At 42.2% G+C, this 22,415-nt stretch overlaps 1 protein-coding gene across 2 annotated transcripts in view; it reads right to left on the bottom strand.

The window, feature by feature from the left end:
* ITGBL1 (integrin subunit beta like 1) overlaps positions 1–9,549 on the bottom strand; it is a 208,687-nt gene extending 199,138 nt beyond the window's left edge. The window contains exons 1-2 of one of the 2 annotated variants that reach the window (XM_081214839.1): positions 9,145–9,549; positions 8,007–8,224 (exon numbers count right to left, since the gene is read on the bottom strand). In XM_081214839.1, coding sequence (XP_081070965.1) covers positions 8,007–8,224; positions 9,145–9,242 — 316 coding nt within the window. In that variant the 5' untranslated portion in view covers positions 9,243–9,549. The remainder of the gene's footprint in view (positions 1–8,006; positions 8,225–9,144) is intronic. The other variant, XM_081214840.1, reaches the window with a different exon arrangement.
* Between the last annotated feature and the right edge of the window lie 12,866 nt (positions 9,550–22,415).

Raw genomic sequence — 22,415 nt, 5'->3', positions numbered from 1 at the left:
ACAGAAATGAGGGTCAGAAACCTAGAAGTCCACTGAGTTGAAGCATGACCCCATGCGTCTTGGTCTCCTCAAGCTGGCCAGGGCTGAAAGCTCACCCAGACTTGACACTATAGGGCAGGCCTGTTGTCCGAGGTGAGATAGTTCCAAGCGCTCACTGACAGTCAGAGGAGGAAATGTGAAACATAGATCGAGACCCAGAAGAAGATATGACATGGGAGGAAAATCACTTTTGGGGAGTAAATATCTTAGGACCAAGTATCACAATAGGGTAGCACAGGGGCATCTGACAGAAGTAAACATAGTAATCGAGTGACCTGCTCATCACTCGTATGTGCTTGGCATGAATATTATCCCCGTCTGATACAATTATTGACCCCATTTCACAGGTAAGGAAACAGACATTAAAAGCATCTGAGTAACTGGCCCGTAGCTCCACAACTGGCAAGTGATAATGTCAGGCATTGAACCTCAGCAGTGGCTGAGGTTCTAAGTCACGCTTCATGTTCTGGACCAAAAACCTGGTATTCCTTATCATCACTGGTGTGGAAAAGTCTGGATCTAGGAACATTAGATCCTGTAGATAAGCTCTGAAAGACGGAAAAGACAGTACTTGCATAGCCTGGATGGAGCATAAGAACAGCCAGGTATTAATGGCCTTGTAATCTCTCTCCCTCATGTACACACATCATGGCCTTCCTCTTGGGCTTTATAGAAGGTTGGCTACGGTAGGAAAAAGAAGGGCCCAAAAGATGTTCACATCCTTGTTCCTATAAATATGTACGTATGTTACCTTACATGGCCAAAGGGACTTTGCCAATGCAATTAAGATCATGGATCTTGAGATGGGAAGATTATACGGGATATCTGGCTGGATCCAATCTAATCACAAGCCTCCTTAAAAGGGAAACACTTTACTTTAACCCCATCCTGTCTGGGCAGGGAACAGACACCCTCAGGTGACCTACAGGCAGAGGTGAGGCCAAATCCAAAGCTGAACCCCAGGAGCTGTGTGAACAAAGAAGAGAAAGGGAAATCTCTCGTGAAGCCTCAGGAGTAGCGGATAAATCTCCACAGTTAACTTGATGTACCCTGCACCTGTGAAATACCATATGCTAACACATATATATGGAATCTAAAAAAAAAAAAAAGGGGTTCTGAAGAACCTAGGGGCAGGACAGGAATAAAGACTCAGACATAGAGAATGGACATGAGGACATGGGGAGGGGGAAGGGTAAACTGGGACAAAGTGAGATAGTGGCATGGACTTATATATACTACCAAGTGTAAAATAGATAGCTAGTGGGAAGCAGCCGCATAGTGCAGGGAGATCAGCTCGGTGCTTTGTGACCACCTAGAGGGGTGGGATACGGAGGAAGTGGATATGGGGATCTATGTATACATATAGCTGAGTCATTTGTTATACAGCTGAAACTAACATACCATTGTAAAGCAATTATACTCCAAGAAAGATGTTAAAAAAAAAAAAAAAAGTGAAGCACTTTTCTAGGCTATGGTGAAAGCGGGATGTGCCGGTGCAAGACGCTTAGAGGGAGGCATCATGAGAAGGATCTGACACCTGCTGTTCGTTCTGAGATGCAGATGGGTATGCAAGGCCCCAAGAGAGGCTTTTGGGAGATAAGGGACACTCTGAGTTGACAGCCAGCAAGGAAACAGGGACCTTGGTCCTACAACCCCATGAAACTACATTCTCTCAATGTCGAATGACCAGGAAATGTGTTCTCTCCAAGAGTCTCCAGAAAGGACTAGAGCTTGCCAACACCTTAAGCCCTGGGAGACCCACGTCAGGCTACTGACCTACAAAAGTATAAGAAAATACATTTGTGTTGTTGAAGTCAAAAGATGAGTGGCAATGTTATAGCAGTGACAGAAAACTAACACAATGGCAGGCAGGATATGGAACTTAGGAAAATGTTTGGTCTCACTTTGTAACTCCTCAGACAGGGAATTCGTCCAAGGACCAAATCACGGATCTCTGCGCCTATGGCACTGGTCCTCCACCTCCAGGCCCTGAGCATCACAAGGCACCAGATCAGACTTAACAATCTGTGTCTGAGGCCCAGGGAGCTGGGCAGCTTTTGGCGGGGTTGGGGGGGGGGGCGCGGTTCTGATCCCAAGAAGCATGGGATGGCAGCTTTAGCATCATGTCTCAAAAGATGCTGAACGTCTGTGAGAACCCTACTGTGGCAGTTTATGCTCTACAAATTTAAAATCTGTATCACAGATAAATTTGTTCCCATGTTCCCTTCTCTTTCTGGTGAAATTTTACTTAAAAGATGACTGCTGAACTTGTCACATTGACACTATTTGATCTCAACATTATGATGTGATAAATACGCTCTTCTGGATTATCAAGGTGTGGAGATGATCTGGTCCAAAGCCAAGGTATTTCGGTGTCTACAGCAGAGCTGCAGGGTGCGGTCCAAATAAAGCCAGACAGTTGAGAGAAAGTCATGTGCAGGTCTGGCACTTTCTTTGAGAATGAAAACCTTTAATTTTTATGTGTCCCTTGGGGTAAGACAAGATGCATTTATCCAAAATGGATGAACCTAAGAGGCCAAAGCTCAGAAAAGAAGCTTGGATGACATGGGGAAGCTGGTGGTGCGGGCTCCTTGAATGTGTTCTCCAAAACCTCAAGACATGTGAAGACCAGGATGAAAACACAAGCAAAGAGGCAACAAAGAAACTGGAGTCTGTCTGTTCAACACACTCGTTTACTGGAGGGGGCGCTAAAGAGCAGTGAATGCTCTTAGGTGCTTGGTGCTCAGTGAAGGGGCAGAGAGGATACTGAAAAGAAGTAAAGGGGGGCTTCCCTGGTGGCGCAGTGGTTGAGAGTCCGCCTGCCGATGCAGGGGACACGGGTTCGTGCCCCGGTCCGGGAAGATCCCACATGCCGCGGAGCGGCTGGGCCCGTGAGCCATGGCCGCTGAGCCTGCGTGTCCGGAGCCTGTGCTCGGCAATGGGAGAGGCCACAACAGTGAGAGGCCCGCGTACCGCAAAAAAAAAAAAAAAGAAGAAGTAAAAGGTGGTAAATACCAGGGGGCCCAGGCAGAGGTAAAGGAACGGGCAAGTAGGACAGGACAAGGTATGAAGGAAGGAAGAGAAGGTGGAAAATGGACGCTGACAAAGAAAGGAAAAACCAAAGGGTGATTCCACAAAATAGTCTTGGAGACAATTATTCAACAATCTAAGAAAAATGCAACTGTGATGAAAAAGCAGGTCAAACACTGCTAGGAAAGGCTATAAAGAGCCAGGAAGTCCAGTTCTCATGAGTAATTATATACAATTCTTATACTATTTATTTAACCATGTAGAAGTCAGAAATATCTGCAAGAAAAAAGTTACTGATATTTGCATATTAGGTGCATTTCCATGTATCTTAATTATTTTCATACCATGTGTGTTTACATATATAAATCAATGCTTACGAGGATCTTTATAATCTGAATAAATGTATAAATTATATTAAATATATTTATACATAAATATTAAAAATTCTTCTGAATAATACCATGCAGAAGGTAAAGTTCTTTACCTCTATAAAGACGTTCCAGAAAAAGAAACGAAGTTTCAGAAAAATCAAATGACTCTCAGGGTGACTGACAGAAACAAGTTAACCCAAGTTAACAATTCCGACAAGATTCCTATCCCACCCCAGAAGGGCCATAAAGTCCAGACTCATTCTTCTAGGAATAATTCTTCATTTTACAGCAATTCCAGATAAAAATAAGTGTTTTTAATTTAATAGGGACTTTGCACCATTGATTAGGAGTTATCTGGTTCTTCTCACTTCTGCCACAGGCCCGCTCACTGGCACCATCTTACTCATCCTTGGGTACTAAAGCATGCTGATTCTACCTTCCAAAAGTCTTCAAAATGCCTCATAGTTCCATTCTTATTCTCTCTCCCAGGACTATAAGTTAAATAGCATCCAACCTGAGTTCCTCCCCATCAAGTGTCTACCCCAACCTGCTACGCCCCCAGACACCATATTACTTTTCATGCATCAAAGCATTAATCATCTATCGCTCCCACGTTCAAACTGCTTCACAGCTCCTATACGCTACTTAACTGAGCACAAGCTTCAGATTCAGGTTCAAAGCTCTCTACCACATGTCCACCTCTAACTCTCAATATATCTCCTATCACTTTGCCCACAGCCCTAAGATCCAGAGAAGCCAAACCCAGAGCCCCTCACTCTTCTCCAAACACACCCACGTGTATTTCTGCCTCTAAACCATTCCTTGAATTTTTCTTCACTCAGAATTCCAAAAGTCTACCTCTTGGATTAAAAACCTCCTTATAGGGCTTCCCTGGTGGTGCAGTGGTTGAGAGTCCGCCTGCCGATGCAGGGGACACGGGTTTGTGCCCAGGTCCGGGAAGATCCCACATGCCGCGGAGCGGCTGGGCCCGTGAGCCATGGCCGCTGAGCTTGCGCGTCCGGAGCCTGTGCTCCGCAACAGGAGAGGCCACAACAGTGAGAGGCCCATGTACCAAAAAAAAAACAAAAAAACAAAAAACTTCCTTATACCTAAAGATTTATGTCCAATGCTACCTTTTTCTAGAGAAATTTTAACCACAATATTTAATCCCTACCTTAATGGAACCCTCATAGAAATTTGTAGAAACTCATAGTCTGCATTGCTTTATAGGCATTTGGTATTTCTCTGAACCTTCCCACTCAGTGGGAAGCTGTAATATATTTCTCATCTTCTATAGCACCTTTAACAGCAAACAGAGAGTCTAGCAAACATACAGCACTTCATAGTATTTGCTAAATTGGATTCAATTAGCTCTTCCAAGTTCCTAAAACTGAACTTTTTTTTTTTTTTGCGGTACGCGGGCCTCTCTCTCACTGTTGTGGCCTCTCCCGTTGCAGAGCACAGGCTCCGGACGCGCAGGCTCAGTGGCCATGGCTCACGGGCCCAGCCGCTCCGCGGCATGTGGGATCCTCCCGGACCGGGGCACGAACCCGTGTGCCCTGCATCATCAGGCGGACTATCAACCACTGCGCCACCAGGGAAGCCCATGAAACTCTCTTAAGTGATATATTTCAAAAGTGATTTAAAAAGATGTTTAAGAAACCTATATTTTATTTAAGTGTAATCACAGGTATTCAGAGGGTTATCCAGGATGCCTTGAAGTACTAACTGAAAGTTTGTTTTTATGCAACCAAACATTGGACTATTCTCAAAGAAATGAGAACCAAAATGAGTGTACTCCTCATTAGATAATCACACCCACAGGAATAATTGCTGGGCCAGAACTTTATGCTACAGAAGTCCAAGGAAGATTCATGTGCCAGGAGCCAGTGGAGACTCGGAGAAACAGACCGCTTGTGATAATGTAAACGTCATCACGCTCAACCAGTGCAACTAAAATAAGTATGTCTCTTATGATTCACAGTGTAAGGATCCCAATGGACTTAACTTTAAAAGGGCATGGTGCATCTCCTACAGCTGCTCTGAGGCTGGGCCAAAATAGTTATCCTTGCTTGACCTTTTGAGCTTTGGATCAATAACAGGCACAGACTACATTAACAAAACAAAATTGCTTTCACTGCATCAGATGACCAACAAATACAAAGCCAGGTTATGTATCTATCAATCTCTCTATCTTTCTATCCATCCATCTATCCATCCCAGCTCACCTTTTGTGCATCACAAAATAATGTGTTATATAGACATATATAAGCATATTAATATGTATTGAGCACTTCGTGCAACACACTTTTCTAAGTCTTTTGCATATGTTAAACCTCACAACAATCCCATAAGGTAGGTACTTTATTATTCCCATTTTACAGATGAAGAAATCAAGGCTCAAGAAGTTTATGTAACTGCCCAAGTTCATACAGCTGTTAAGTGTGGGATTTGAATCCTGGAAAATCTCCCCCAGAGCCCATAGTCTTAACCACTCTACAAGACACTCCCAGAGCCTGATTTTATTCTCTTCATGGAGGTGGGGGAAGTCTCTGGAAGCTACTCTATTTCTGGAAATCACCTATAGGGGCTTATCGTAGAGGTAAAGGCCCAGGTGCACATAAAAACATAAAAGACAACCTGCTACATTTCTATCTTGCTGGCTATAATATAGGAATTATTTCTTGAAGACGGAATTGAGTAGCTAAACTTGAAGCACAGAACAGGCAGGCAAGCTGGCAGGACCGCCAGATAGGCTGTGTGTAAGGCTGTCCTCACTTCCCTTGCAAATGTAGCCGCAGAGGCAGATTCTGCACCAGGCCTGGAGAGTAGGTGTCAATGAGAAACAGTCAGAAGAGTACGGAAAACGAACACAGTTATTTCATTCAGCCTTAAATAGACACATTTCACCTTCTACAGGAATGCACACACTAGCAAATAAAACCACGCATGACTCAGTGCCACATTTTGTACCAAGGAGGAAGGAATGTAGTGACAAAGATGGTAGGAGGAAACAATGAATCATTTCCCATGGGAGGTAAACAAAAGTATACATACCATAGCATTAGTTTCACAGAAAGGGAACCGATCAGCTTCCCCAAAAGGGGAGTTTTATCTGGCAACCAAAACTAGCTCACTGGCTGAAAAACTGCATCTTGTTTCTTACTTTTCCAATGAAATGGTGATACAAAAGGCCCGAAAAATGTGTTCAGACTCATGATATTGAAGAGGCCTTGCCAGAGGCAATCAAAGCCGGAGAAGCCAGGTAGCAGTTGAATTTGGAATGAAATATTAGACAATACTTAGCTTTCATTCCAAAGGGCTGCCCTTAATAACACTGCAGCTTGTGGGAGTGACAAAGCTAAAATAAGTTGTGGCATTCAATATGTTTGAAGGATTGAGCCGCAGCCTTCAAGGCTAAACAAACACTCAGAAGCACCTGTGCCCCTCCAAGTTACTCATACGACTATATTTTTTTCATGGCCAAACAGCCTGCATATTAAGTATACCCCCGGCACTTCTGGGCCCAGATGCCAAGGGAAAAAAAAACATTTTGCTATAAACTGATGCGTGATCTCTCTGTTAGTGTTGGACTCTCGTTCTCAGCTACACTGTGGGTGAAATAAGTAGATTTTTTTTTTCCTATGTATTTGCCAAACCCTGGTGGGAAGGCACTGTGTAGTCCTTTTACTGACAGAGTGTCTGGATCATTCACAATGACCTGATTGAGGTTCTTTGGCCCTAAGTAAAGAGCTCGGTTATGTGACACTGGTTAGAGGTTAGGGGTATTCTCTATGAAGAAATAGCTTGACCCTTTCCAGTATCAGAATCCAAATCACTCCTTAAAAATGTGCAAGGGAAATGAATGTATTTTCACTCCGCCCTTACAAAATACCAAGTTGCACCACAGCCGAAAAATTGGAGCAGCTAAAACAATACAAAAGCCATCGCTTCCAAGAAAATAGGGCCCTGCTTGTTTTTCGGATACAGTTTTCTGATATGTGCATCTCTTTGTGAACTATATGCTAAGTATGAGAGGGCAAGTCCACGTTCAAAGACACAATCTGCTCCACTGGAATTTAGGGAAATAATATCCCCCTGTGTTTCCTTGGTAAAAATAAAATACAGGCCAGAAACTAACACAAGATTGTAAATCAACTATACTTCAATTAAAGTAAAATAAAATAAATACAGGCTTACAGTCTGCATATATTATGATTAATAGTCGTGATTAGGGTAGGAGAGCCCAGCGAAATCATTCCATTTACGAGGCAGTTGGGAGATTTGGTCCGTAATACGTAACTAGAAGTAGAAGCTAAGTGAGATTTATAATTAAGCGAATGAATCTTACACGTATTATTTCCACTGAAGTTTGGACCCCAGGGCGGAGGCAAGCGTTAAGAGACATGATTCCAGAATTGGGGAGCAAAAGGACGGCCTCCCCGGCGGCGATAACTTCCAGGGTTGTAGGAGGGGCCGTCCCCACCCCTCTCGCCCCGGGAGTGCGTGCGCCCCGCCCCGGCGGGCGCGGCGGGCCACGCGGAGGGGACAGAGCCGCCCCCTTACCTGCACAGGTGCTCCCGTCGTAGGTCTCGCACATCCACTCATGGCACTCGCACAGGGGCCCGAAGTACACGCCGGGCTCGCTCACGTGACAGATGCAGACCCCGCAGTCGCACCGGCCGCGGCCGTGGCACAGAGCGCCCCCTGGGGGCTGTCCGGGCGCCCGGCACCGGCGCTCCGACTCGGCCCGGGAGAGCCGGCACGCGGCGCCCGGGCCGCTTCTGCAGGGGCGACAAAACACAGAGGGGCCACGGTCAAGCCCAGACACTGCCCCTTCTGCTCGGGGTCCACCTTGCCTCCCAGGGTCCACCCAGATCCCAGATCCCAAACGGAGACGTGCAACCCCATGGATAGGAAGCCTGGGACCCCACGTTTCTCTGGGGACCAAACTGATACCACCCATGGGCCATCCCTTAAGAAATGACCACGACCCAAAATGTCCAAGTGGTGACCTGCCCACCTGAGAACAGGACCGTCTTCCAGGTGGACTAGGTGATCCGGCCCTGCTTCTTGGCGTTTTGCCACTGAATCTTACATGCATATTTAAATACAAATTAATCCAAAGTAAGACCCTTGGCTGACTTTTCAGTTCTCTTTAAAAAGTCCCATTGCTAGCTGGTGGCCAGGGGCAGTTATTTTATGAAAAATAAGAGATGAATACATAGAAAGAGCTTTACATGTTATGATAGCTTAGTGCCTAATGCATTTTCAAGTTGCAATAAGCGATGCTTATGAACTATACTTTTAAAATGTAAAAGTTTGGTTATTGTGATGTGCCCCAAATTCTCTCTTAAAATGTAATGCAGAATGTAATACAGACCCCATGGAATAACTCTGCCCTATAGGCAGTGAGAACACCCAGGTACACATAGGATGGCAGATAAGCCTCCTGATATGTATTAGAATAGGAGGAAACTATATATTCATTTAATGATTGTATTTTTCCGAAGGAAAAGCAAAAGGACAAGGGTAAAGCAATACATAGTGTAGATGTAAGGAAAGAAATAGGATCAGGTTGAAAACAGTTTAACTCGTGTCCAACTTCCTGACTGCTCTTGGCTTAGGGCAGCCATCCTAAAGCTTGAGTCCTGCCACGCAAAGCAGGGCAGGTCTGTCTGAAAGGAAAACAAACCAGACTTACCTCAGAGATGGCGAGAAGCTTTGAGGAACAGCTGACAGCCCCGCGAAGAGAAGGGAGGACGCCAGCAGCAAGAAGTTCCTGAAGCCTGTGGGACGCATGCTGAGTTTCCCGGCTGCGGAGGCCAGCAGAGCTGCTGCAAGGTGGCGCACACGGGGCCAGGGGTCGGGGAGGCTCCGGTGGGGAGAGGTGCCACCAGCAGATGGCCGGGCAGAAGGACCCACAGACACCCAGGCGTGCAGGTCCGGGGCTCTCACCGGAGCTGCAAGGGTGTGGATGAGCTGCCTGCTAGGATTTGGGCAGCAGCACTGCTCTGGGCGGGGTGCTGGTACGAAACCCCTCAAGTGGAGAGTCTAGGCAGGGAAGTAATTAGAAACAGTTGTACAAGCAGATGGTTTATTTTGACATTAAAAAAAAAGGAAAAAAAAGTCCTGTTCACAGATTTGAGAAAATCGTTTCTTTCTTCAAGTGCAGGCCCCAGAAATATTTGACAAGAGGATATTTGGGCTGGCTGATGTTAAAGGGACAGGTAAAATAATCCCTGCGATGGGATGGGGAAGGGGGAGGTTGGTGATGTCAGCAAGAACACTTGCGTAGGGAATTAGTTTCACCACATGGTTTTCAAAAAGATGAACTGTTTGACTGTTTGGAGTATGAGTTGTGAGGGGGAAGCAAAATTGATAAATAGCACTTTTTTGGACTTTTGATCCTTTGTTTTAAATTATGGGTCTCTCGTTTCTTAATCCTTTAAAGAGGGTGTCATGCTTCTAGTTGTTTGGGCCAGTAGTTTATCACACCATATTTTTTCTTAACTTGGACAGTTCAAACTGTAGTTGTCCCAAGTTCACCCTGTTCTCCGCCACGGATGAAGTATGAGAAAATAAAATGTGTGATTAGTGTCAATGGCACTGAAAAATCATCAGTGTCATTTATGAAGCACATACGATGTGCCAGTCACTTCATATATTTTATCTCCAATTGTGACAATAACCACACATTTGTTTACTCATTAGGCAAACACAGGTTTAGCGTCTGTTAGGTACCAGGCTCTGGGCCAGATAGAGAAGACACAGCAGGGAATTAAGGAGACAGGATCCCTGCTCTCGGAATCCACTGGGCTGGCAGACCTAAAACAAAATCACAAAGATAAAAGGAAGGAAGGTTGAAAGTTCCTTCTAGCTTAGCTCCAGGCATCTGATCTAGTCAAGATGGCATTTGAGCTGAAGGCTGCAGGAGGAGTAGAAGTAAGTTGGGTGGAAATGGGGAAGAGGTGGCAGAGAGTGGGGTAGCATTCTTAATCCCATTATAAAGATCGAGAAACTGAGGGCAAAAGATGACCTCTTGCTCAAAGTGACTGATTTGCTCAAATTCATACAGGAAGTTGGGGTTCAGCTGAACGCTGTGAGCCCTCAAAGCTCCCACACTGTCCCCTCCATTGTGCGGTCATCTGGGAGAGGTGTTGCGGAAGGTTCTAGGGAAGGGAAGAAACATTCTCCCTTTGCCCTATGAAGACCTTTAGATGCAGTGGATCCTGATGAAATAGAACCATCCAAGCGGTGGCCCTGGTCTTAAAATCAAGGATCATGTAACAGGATGGGATCTCTCCTGTCATTTACCTACCTGAACAGACATAAGACCACCCCCAACATTTACCTGCTGGGGCAAGAAGTCAAAAAGAGGTCTCCTGAACAGAGCCCACACTTTTTCTCCTGCTTCACCAGAATCCGTCTGTACCAGAAGAGGCTCTGCCTGGGGCACATCCTTAGCCCAGGCAGCTAAGCCTCCTTCAAAGTCTGACCCTTGGGCTTCCCTGGTGGCGCAGTGGTTGACAGTCCGCCTGCCGATGCAGGGGACACGGGTTCGTGCCCCGGTCCGGGAAGATCCCACATGCCGCGGAGCGGCTGGGCCCGTGAGCCATGGCCGCTGAGCCTGCGTGTCCGGAGCCTGTGCTCCGCAACGGGAGAGGCCACAACAGTGAGAGGCCCGCGTACCGCAAAAAAAAAAAAAGGCTGACCCTTGGGCCCAAGCATGTACACGCTGGTGGAGCGATCTGCCATCCGGAGGACAGACTGGGGAGACATGTGCAAAGGCCAGAGAGTGGTCGGGGAAGGGAATTCTGGAGCCCTGGGTACCCACAGCGTGGTTTAGGAGCCGCAAACGCTCATTGACAGATGCCCTGGATCACGTGAGCTACTCATCCTGTAGGGGAGGAGGTTTGTCTGGAGAAGAGGGAGTCACTAAAGCAATCATTTCCTAAGTGTGATTGCCTGTGAACGAGCTGCAGCCGCAGCAGCAGCACCTGGGGGCTTTGCTACAAATGAAAGTTCTCAGCCCCACCCCCAGACCTACAGAATCACCGGCTACATTTTAACAATACAGCTGAGAACACTATTTGCACATCATATTTGGGAAGCTTGGCAAGCCCCGGGGGCCCAGGGCTGGGGCCACGGATGCCTGGATCTAAGGATGGTAGCCACCCTCACTCCTAGTTCAACTCCTGGCATCCTGTTCCTTCCTGGCCACGTTGTAACTCTATGAGGACGTAGGAACAGGCTCTCCTGCCAACATCTAAAACTCTTGGTGACTCAGAGAATATGGGAACCATAGAAGGGAAGCATCCATTCCAAAGCCTCACTAGGAATTTGCAATGAAAACACGGAACTTTTAATAAATGAGTCATGTATTACTTTTTGCATATTTTCTGAGGGGGAAAAAAAGAATCGCTGTGGAATAGGGAACTGGTGTTTGAACATTTCTTTCAGGAATTAAAACATTTCTTTTAATCTCCTACAGTGTCCCGTGCAATGAAGAATATTATCATGAGCAGTGTGCAGCTGTGAAGCAAAGATAGTATGTTCTAGGTGACTGAAACATTGACATATTCAGATCATTATTATCACTGCAACTCAGAAATAATATTCCCAGAAAGTTGAAATAGTTATAATGCAGCTGAGTTGGTAACTCAGTAGAAAGTCTTGGATCCACACAAACTCTGGCAAGATAAAAGAAAATAACTTAACATTTTCACTTTTTAGCAAACTTTCATTTATTTTTTTTCTGCCAAAGTACCAAATATCTTGGAACGACCTACTTTCTTCCCTCTCCTAGTTTGCAGAAAACTGAAGGACACACATCTCTTGAGGGCCAATGTGGAAAGGACCCAATTGCTGTGTGAAAGGTCCTGGGTTTCTCACTGACCCCAAAGACCCTGTGACAGCTCTGGGGCAAAGGCCTGGGGGTGTCCTAGCATCTGAAACCAAGCTCAAAGGGATTGAAAACATCTCAGTTCTTAAATATAGTTCTGAGTCATCAAGTCACAAGCTCATAGAATCTTGGGTTCAAGAGATATTTTAAAGGTCGTCTAGTCCAAAATTAAATTTATTGACAATGTACAGTACCCCTGCCAAATGATTAGGTACTGAGTCTACTCGATAAGAATGAAAATTAAGGGAAACACACCCTTCCTGGGAGCAGCTCTGAAGTTTTTACCCCTTGGTTCCAGATCTGCTCTAAGAGGCCTTTTAAAATAATGTCCTGGCCATGAGCTGCTTAAAATATTTTAAGATGTCTAATATATGTGTTCCCCAGGCCCACCACCTGTCCACATACTCCCCAAATAATTCTACCCTTTTCAAGATACACATCATCATTTCCATCACCTCTTCCTTGTGTATTACACTGTCAAGGCTCCAATAGCCTGGTTTCCTGAGCATTTTTGCTTTGTCTGGTGTGGATGCTTCTGTAAGGCGTGGCAGGCACCACTGAGACCATAAGGTAGGTGTGGTTGAAAGTGCAGGGAACTGCTGTTTGGGAAAATGGGCCTTGTACATGAGGGCAGAGAAAGACCGAAGAAAGGCAGACCATTCCAGATGGGTAAGGGGCAGGTGTCATAAACAAGGGAACTTATATATGAGGCTTGTCTTGGATGATGCAGAATGAGTAGATCTCCTCACCTACACACCAGTATCTTAAAAGTTTATGTAGAGGCCTTAACGGAGCATATACGGTCCAGATGATCTCGACGACACGTTGCTCTCTCAGGGTTGCATCCTTCTAAAGGGCTCTCACTGTGGAAAAGAGGACAGAAGGTACATTCCAAGGGCAGAGGAAGAGAGGAGGAGACTCTGATTTCTGAGGTCCGGCTCACAGGTCAACTGGTGGTCACATCCTCACCTTGACCTTTACCAACCGGAAACAGCTGGGTGCTTTCACCATTCTTATTTCATATGTTATATTTCTGCTAATAAACTGAAGATCACATTAACTTTTTGACTGTCTCGTTACTCCAGTTGTGTGCTTTTACAAGTGTATGTGCCCCAAATAGAAGACGATATTTATCCTTGTTAAATTTTTTTTAGGCTCAGTTCTTTTATCCAGACGGTCAGAATCATTATGGATACAGATTTCATATTTCTCTCACCCTTTCCAAAGTAAATATGATGAGCATGCTTTCTGTATCTTTCTCCAAATAACGGATGAGGTAGTTGAAAAAAATTAGGCTGAGCACCAAGCTTAGGAGAGACCTTTCTTCAAGACAATAAGAATCCCTTTATCAGCACATTTTGAATATGAAATCTAACCACTTACCAGTGTCCTGAGTTGTATGGAATCAGCCCATGTCTTCATTTTGTTCACAAGAATGTTATGAAAGTTCCCATCAGTTGCCATATTAATCTTAGTTTACCAGGTAAAACTTGGGCTTTTACATGTTTTTGCCAGGGCCTAAAACAGTACCCAATACATATTGTATACTCCATACATATTATATTTCTGTCATGAATAAATTAATTGGAAATGATGCACAATATGAATAATAGATCTAGGAGTCAACAAAGGATGCAGGTGATGTAGAAGATTCTGGATCAGTTGTCAGGTGGCATTTGCAAACTTTAGTACCTTCCTATCATCATGGAGATACAGCATGAATCCAAATAAAACCAGATCCTCTTCCTATATTCCCAATTTTTATTAATTATATCATTTTACTGAATTCTTATAGTCTTTATTCTGAGAATTATTTTTGGTTCCTCTCTACAATTTACCTGGATTGTCCAGTAAATCACTGAATCGTGTTGATTCCTCCTGCTTCAACATCTTTATTTTGACTTTTATTTTGCACACCATTGCCATAGCCTCCAAACTCGCCTCACTGCATCCAGTCTCAGAGTTCTGTGTCTTTCCTTATCCCACTCCCTAGGAGGTCTTTCTAACATACAGTTTTCATCACATTCACTCCCTGTTGAAAAATAGTTAATAGCTCCCCGTTGTTTATAGTAGAAAGCTCAAATACTCTAGCACTTTATAGAAGACACTTTATGTTTGGTATCCATAGTTCATGCTCCATCCAGATCCCCCCCAACGCAGGACTTATGCACCCATCCCCCGGCTGATGGCAGTATCAGCCGCTGATGGCTCACAGCTGCACCCCTTGCTGGAAATTGCCCTAAGCCTCAGGAACAGCCTCCCCTGCAGCTGATCGCTCAGTTCCAAGATGGTACCCTAATCCCCCCTTGCAACACCTCCCTTATGGAAAAGGTAGAGCTGGGTAGCTCCATCATTGTGATTCATGTCGACAGGGCAGGAAAAGTGTCAAAAATTGAAGACAGCAAGATGTGTGCGATGTGAGGCTGAGCACGATTTTTCAGAAGTCTTTATTGGTTTACTTATTTGTTTATTTGTTTATCTATGTATTTATTTACTTACTATTCCCTTCCTCCTGTCCTTCCTTCTTTCTTCCCTTCCTTTCCCCTTCTTTCCTTCCCTCTTTCCTTGCTTCCTTCCTTCTTTTCTTCCTTCTTCCTCACTCTGTCTAAAGCTGCCCTCCAGACCAAGCACCCTTTACTCTGTCTTATTTTTTCGGCAACCCTTCCCAGGATCTAACATTATGGTTTTCCTTTGTTCACCTACTGTGTATAACTACCTCTCCCCAATTAAATACAAGTTCCATGAAAGCAGGGACTTCGGCTCCCTTGTTCTTTGCTGTCACTCCAGTGCCTGGCACAGAGTAGCATCTCAACAAATATTTGCCTAGAGAATGATTAAGTGAATGAATGAATGAATGAATGACTTTTAAAAGTTTGATACACCTTGATCAGATGCAACAATTTGACCTAAAGGATGGTTTTTTAGGTTTAATGGAAGGGAAGAATTAACACACCGTTATGAGATAAATGAAGGCAATTAAAATATAAAAATCATCACGAAAATTATATTTGCCATGAAAAAATCAAGAAAACTAATCTAGAGTCAGGTAAGCAACAGCTCTTACTGATCTCTCCATATATGTGCCACACTAATTGTTCAATCACTTAGAGTCAAGTTTGAAGTAAAAAAAATCACAATTTCACTCAAAACTCACTTGGATAATATTTGCAGCTAAAAAGAAGTGTCCAGGTTTTCAAATAGTAAAGGATACATCAAAGCTTTCAGGAAGGCTAAATATTCTGGGGCAGCAATAAAAATAAGTTTCAATTTCCAACAAAAATAACTTTTCAGCTGGGCCAGAGCTGTGGAATAAAAAGGTGTCTAGTTAATATCTTTTCCAGGCATTAATGCAGAACCAGAAGCATTTTTTTTTCCTCCCACGTAGTAAAAACACCTGGAAATATTAGGCACTTCTCGGATAAGAAATAATCTTTCAGTCTTCTGAATATTTTTACAGTTCTGGTTGACGCGGAAGGGAAATTTGAGGAAAAAAATATAGAGGTGGTTTTCACTGACTTCAGGGGAAAAAGATTTATCACTTCAATGTTATTTGACCCTGACTAATAGACTCTGAATTCTTAAAGTCACGCTCAACGGCTAACCAGTAACTAACAACCGGGAAGATAAAATCAGGAGCCCACAAGTGGAGAGAACACTGAACTGTTTGTTCAGAGAAGGGTTTCTGATGCTGGCTCTGCCATCCACTAGCTGCCTGATCTTGACCGGGTTCCTTAACCTGTTGAATTTCAGGTTCCCAAATGGCGTGGGTGAAGGGAACGTTGGTTTTCCCCAATTCTAAATTTCTGTGATTAGATTTTCTTTGTATATTTGTCCAAAGTCTTCCAATAATAAAGGGGGAATAGGATATATATAGGATATATATATATATATGTATATAAATATAAATATATGCAAGCAAATGTAAACAAATATATATATTCACTTACATATGCACATCTATTAGAGGTGGAAATGACAGAAAGTTGTATTTAGTCTTCTGGTAATGGACATTTATATAGAGCTAGTGTATGTAGGTAGTTAAAAGAAGTTAAAAATATATTTCATTTATATGTATTTTTATGTGAACTCTGTGCTGGTTGGTGCCTTTCTCACTATGCAGGCTGGTCAGTGACTTAGCCCCTCAGCTTTCTCTTCATCCTAACTACTCACGGTTTTTGTGCAGTGTACACCATACACTACCCTGTTTTAAAACTTATAGTTATATGACTGTTTCCATTATTTTCAATATTATTCCAACAGGAGAAGGATCCATTCAACATAAATCAGAAAAAAATAAGCAGACTAAAGGCACATTATCTAGGTGAAGAGAGATGCTTGGCAGGTTGCATGATAGCCCCCGAGTCAGGGGCCCTGAGTGTGTTTTCTGAGCCATTGATAAGCATAATAATAATTGATAACAACTGAGAGACATTGATAATAATAATAATAAGTGTATAAAAGCTCAGATCAGAGATGAATATTTTCCCACAATAATATGCAACTTATAAACTGAAATTATAGGTATAAAAAACATTATGTGGACTTTGATGTACTATGTTTGACTAGGCAGCTTGCAAACATTTTCTTATTGTGATGAAAATTGTCAGCAAACCTTTTTATTTTCATAACCCATGAAGAAATTCAGTTTTACAGAAATTTTTATTTGATAGAAGCCTGGTAATCAATCTAGATAAATCACTGTAAATGGGATATGAATTAAATCGCTTTAGGAAAAAGAGAGGCATTAAATGAGGTCAGTAACCGAAAAGAAGAATAACTGAGTAGCTGAGTAAGAACTGGGATGATAAAGCCAGTTGTGGAAGAGATAGCGGATCATTGTCTTGTCTTTGAGTAACTCACGCGATTTCTTCTCCTTTCACCTTCTGCTTTCCTCTTGACCTCGGCAACACCATAAATTTTACTTGCCTTTCAAGCTCTGGTTGAAATGGTCAAACAACTCATTCTTTCAGTTAATTTTGCACCTAAATCAGTGGCTTTGGCATTGTAGATTAGAATGAATCTTCACTTTTAACAGTTCTTGAAAACCTAAATATCTTTAATATTGTCCTGATGTGTTGAAAGGATATTTAAAGCGATGGGAAAATTGAGTTCATTGTTTTGTAATTGTCATATTTTAAATTAACTCTCTTCCTAGGACTATTTACAACTGATTGGATATAAGCGTGTTTAGAAACAGAGATGGCATCTATGTCTTTCAGTTAATGCTAAAACTACAAATGTATTTAAAAGATATTAACTACACGATTCGTTTTTACTTCTTATTGTGTTCGTTCTTCCAAAGCATTATTGCAATGACTTAAATACCGAAGTTCTTTTTTCTTTTTTTGGCTCCACCATGCAGCATGCAGGATCTTAGTTCCCTGACTAGGGACTGAACCTGCGCCCCGTGCATTGGGAGTGCGGAGTCTTAACCACTGGACCACCAGGGAAGTCCCTTAAATATCTAAGTTCTTTAAGATTGGTGACTTTACACATGACTGAAACATCAAGTCCCTTCACTTTCATTGAGAACCTATGATGTGTCAACCATTTTCCATGCTATATTTCATCAAATATAAGATTCGTTATTATTTTATGCACCACTGAGAAAGAGAAAATGTGGCCAACTAAACTGTGATGTGTTCTTATCAGTTAGATGTTTTATTTTATACTGATTGAAAGAGATCTTTTAGACTTATATATATATATATTTTTATCATATCTCTCTATTCTATAAATCAAAGAGAAAGCACAAGTGAAATAAATTGTCCTTCTAGAGACTACATCAGCTTTCCAGTCAAGGTCATGACCCTACTCACGATGACCCATCACTGGCTAGATAAGGCAGTGGGGTGAGAGTCCAGCCATTTCCGCTCAATGTACTGTCACTACAGGACAATCACAGTGCAACAGCTGCCCATGGGGCTGGCACGGGGCAATGCCAGGGCAGCATAGCATTCTGATGGCTCCCCCTCCCCAATCTTGCTTCCTCCATTTCCCTTCCCCAGGTGTTACTCCCCCCAGATCTTCTGTATTCCTAATTCCTTCTCAACATTTGCTTCCCAATCTGCAAAATTTTGCTTTTTCATCCACTTAAAATGTCCTCTCTTTCCCTCCATGCAATTAAATCTTCCACATTTTAAAGGCAAACTTTAATTCAATGCCTTTCACAAGTCTATTCAGTCTTCTCCAGCCCATGTGGATAAACTTGACAGTCTCAGCTAACGTTGGACTTATAGTGACAGCTATTTAACTAATTTTCGCATTGTACTATAACTGCCTTATATATGTTGGTTGTAGTTTCTCAGCGCTTTGAAGGTATCTACCATAGGTGGCAGATGTTGTTGGTGCCCTGCCCAGTTCCCCTCAGTTTCTCAGATTCTGTTGGTATAAGTGGTGCCCCTTTGGTACACTTTCAAAGACCGGCACCCACAGATCTTCAGGGCACTGCCCTCAGACTGTTGGGACCACTTTGTCAATAAGTGCAGAGAGTCAGAAGTGCCTGGATGTTCTTTTTTTTTTTTTTTTTTTTTTTTTTGCGGTACGCGGGCCTTTCACTGTTGTGGGCTCTCCCGTTGCTGAGCACAGGCTCCGGATACGCAGGCTCAGCGGCCATGGCTCACGGGCCCAGCCGCTCCGCGGCATGTGGGATTTTCCCGGACCAGGGCACAAACCCTTGTCCTCTGCATCGGCAGGCAGGCTCTCAACCACTGCACCACCAGGGAAGCCCCTGGATGTTCATTTTTATTCCCTTACCTTCTCCTCTTCCCTCCCCCACTTACCCTCCTGAAGCCATTAACTAACAGTCATTAGTCACCCAATGACTGTTGGGTGAAAGCCCAGCAAATTTCCTAGGTTTAGACATCTCTGAGGTGTAAGTTATAATTCAGCATTCCTTCACATCATCATGTTAAAGCCTACTCTCTGTGAATCTTACACCTCAAATCGCTTCTTTTTCCTCTTTCTCTCCTGCTTCCACTTTGATTTACCCTGGGAGCACTTCTTTTAAAATTAATTGTACACACATATTCATCCCAGTGTCTGCTTTTGGGAAATTCAAACTAAGATACCATATCATATATTTTCCGTGTACTACATGTAGCACCTAATGTTATGTGGGATATCTTAGTTCAAACCACAAGCAATTGCTGCTATTCAACTGTTTATGACCAGTGAAGATGGTAGTGATCTAATAGTTGTGATCTAACAATTGTTGCTCAATATAGAATGGTTGATCAAGAGGTAATTAATTACTTAACTTGGAGAAAAAGATTGGGTTAGATTTAGCAATTGTCTTTGTGAATTAAAAAATTCATATAATAATAATAATAATAGCATATAGGCATATACACAAATACAAAATAAAATTCATGATAAGCAACCATTTTATATCCGCTTATAAGGTGACAAAGGCAGGAAATAGGCTTAAATCAAGAAGATTTCTGGTGACTATTTGGAAAAACAAATATACTCTTGGATCACTGGAAGGCTTTTAATAACAAGAAAATTGTTGCTGGAGTCTGCAATTTTAGTTAAAAAGATCCATTACATCAATGGCTTAATGTTACATAAACACAACAGCCAGATCATATCTATACTTTTTATTTTGTTATATAATGTTGTGAAAATTTACAGCTAAAACAATTTTATAAGTTTTTTCACTGAAGGTTCTTATATAAGAGAGGCAACAATATTGTTTGTATAATTTAGTTATCATCCTGCCTAGATGTAGATACTGAATCTAATGGCCTCTGCAGGCTTTTTCCAGTCTTACGATGTGAGGATGTTTCAAAAATTAATGAGGACATACTTATTCAACATCATCCTCTATTTTATTTTCACACTAAAGTAGGAAGCTTCAGTTCCCTGGCAGTTTAGTAATTAGACATTATTACAGCTGTGTTTTGAGATTGCTTTCTTGTAAGGGAATGGAAAATTTTCTGTTCCTAATATAAAAATATTTGACAGCCTCACTAGAAATACCTTTTGCATCAAAGGGAAAATTATTCATACAAAGTGTTTAATCTTGGACAATTAAATTTGGGAACTAATTGGTATTTAGTTAATTCGTTAAACAAATATTGATTGAGCACCTTACTGGGTAAAAAAAGTTTTAGACAAAGCAAAATAGGGATGCAAAGGCTTATAAGGTTAAGTTTAAGGGCCTTTAAATCTAAATAAGTAGACGTGTTTATAACTAATTACCATAAAAGACAGTATGGAAACAAGACTAGGACCAATTTATCCACTGGAAAATATTAATGTAGAATAATACATCAGGTGAATATATTTCTCACACCTTTTAGAAATGTCCCTTGATTACTTGTGATCTTTAAGGAATAGATGTGTTTTGACAGAGTCAAGCTGAAAACATCTCAAAATCAACTTTGCAGGTTACCACTGAGATTAATGAGGTTGAATAGTTTTGGAGAGAAACCACAATGCCTATTTCTTAAAGAATCCTTTTATTTACTTGACATTGTCCAAATGGCTTCATCTTTCTTTCCCCTTGATAATATATTTTCTCATTTCTTTTTTCTCTCTGTAGATATCTTCCATGAGCAAAAGGGCTATTGAATTCAAAGAAACCTGTGTTAGCGCAAGATTCATTGACTTCAGAAAGTAGCCTAAATCTGACTTTATCTTCTTAAATTCTATTTTTTTTTATTTTGGGCCCAAACAGGTGCAATATTGTAATACCTGCAGGAATAATGTGATGTGAAATCAATGAACTTTCACAAGAAGCCTTGCTACTATGGTATTGGGCTTGAAGATATTGTATTATTTGCCAGGAGAGACTACAATCCGGAGAAAAACAGATTTCATAGGAGTTACCTTCACTCATGCAACTAAACAAGACTAGGAAAATATATGCATTTCTTATAATAAATTCATAATCAATAATTTCAAGTGGGTCCTTAAGATTATCAGTAATCATGTTCCCTAGTGCAGCCACTCCCCCACTGTCCTAGTTGACAATTTCCCAACTTATTTTTCCCTCAAACCTCCAACACATCCTTCCTCAATCTTTACCCTCACTTGATGAGTTTCTTCCTCTTTCAGTGAAATAAAAAATAAAATCAGAAGATAATTTCCACAAGCTCATGCCATCCAATTCCCCACCTCCCTGCATTTAGGACCTGACACTCTACCTTCTTTCCTGTTAATATGAATGAATGTATGAATCATCTGTGCTTCTTTGTCGGGCCAGCCCTCCTTTGTCTAGTGAGGCTCAACCCTCTCTTCTACTCAGGGACATGCTTTATTTACTCATCATCTTCTTGCATCACCAAGTTTTCCCCATCCACTGCATTAGCAAAAAATGTATTGTTATGCCTCCCATCTTAAAAAGAATAATGATTGTCTTTTCTCCACTTGCTCTTTCAGCTCCCACACCATTTCTCTCCAAATGTTTACAGCAAAACTCTTTGAAAGAATTGTCTATCTATAACTTCTGCATTCTCATCTCCCTGGCCTCGAAATGATTGTGTGTCCATTTTGTGTTGTGAAGAATATTTCCATATGGTTTCATTTGTTTAAAACTTAGCTTTTTATATAGTTGGTCTTTCTAAAATCTTCAGAAAAATATATTCCACATGGTTCTGTATTTCATGAAATGCTAATTATTTTTAAATTTCCTCTAAATAATAAAAAAGTGCTAACACTGGCCCAATGTGAATAGATTGTGCAAGGGTTTTTTTTTTTCTTTTTTGAATGATAAGTTAATTAAATATGCAGAACTAGAAATTTTATTTTAAAAATGTGTGTATGTGATTTTACTCCCATCTCTTGGACTATAATTTTGTAATAGGGAATTGTTCTTTGGTTTGGGGTTCTGATTTCTCTTCTAGAGGAAGTTTCATTCAGTTTTCTCTCTCCCTGTATTTATGTGCTGTGTGTGTATGATGCTTGTGAAGACAGGACCACACACAAGCACTAAATCACTGTCAAGGATTCTTGGTGGGTTTAATATCTGACTACAAAGCAAGATGCCAGCGCCTGAGTAAACTTTTCAACAAATGCAGCTGAGAGGATAATGTCCCCTGGGTCTGAGCAGGGTGCTCAAATTT

This window comes from Mesoplodon bidens, assembly GCF_964165515.1.
Source record: "Mesoplodon bidens genome assembly, chromosome: 17".
In the NCBI taxonomy this organism is placed as follows: domain Eukaryota; kingdom Metazoa; phylum Chordata; class Mammalia; order Artiodactyla; family Ziphiidae; genus Mesoplodon; species Mesoplodon bidens.
The sequence above is the reverse complement of the archived record's forward strand: the minus strand, read 5'-3'. Positions and strand labels throughout refer to the sequence as shown.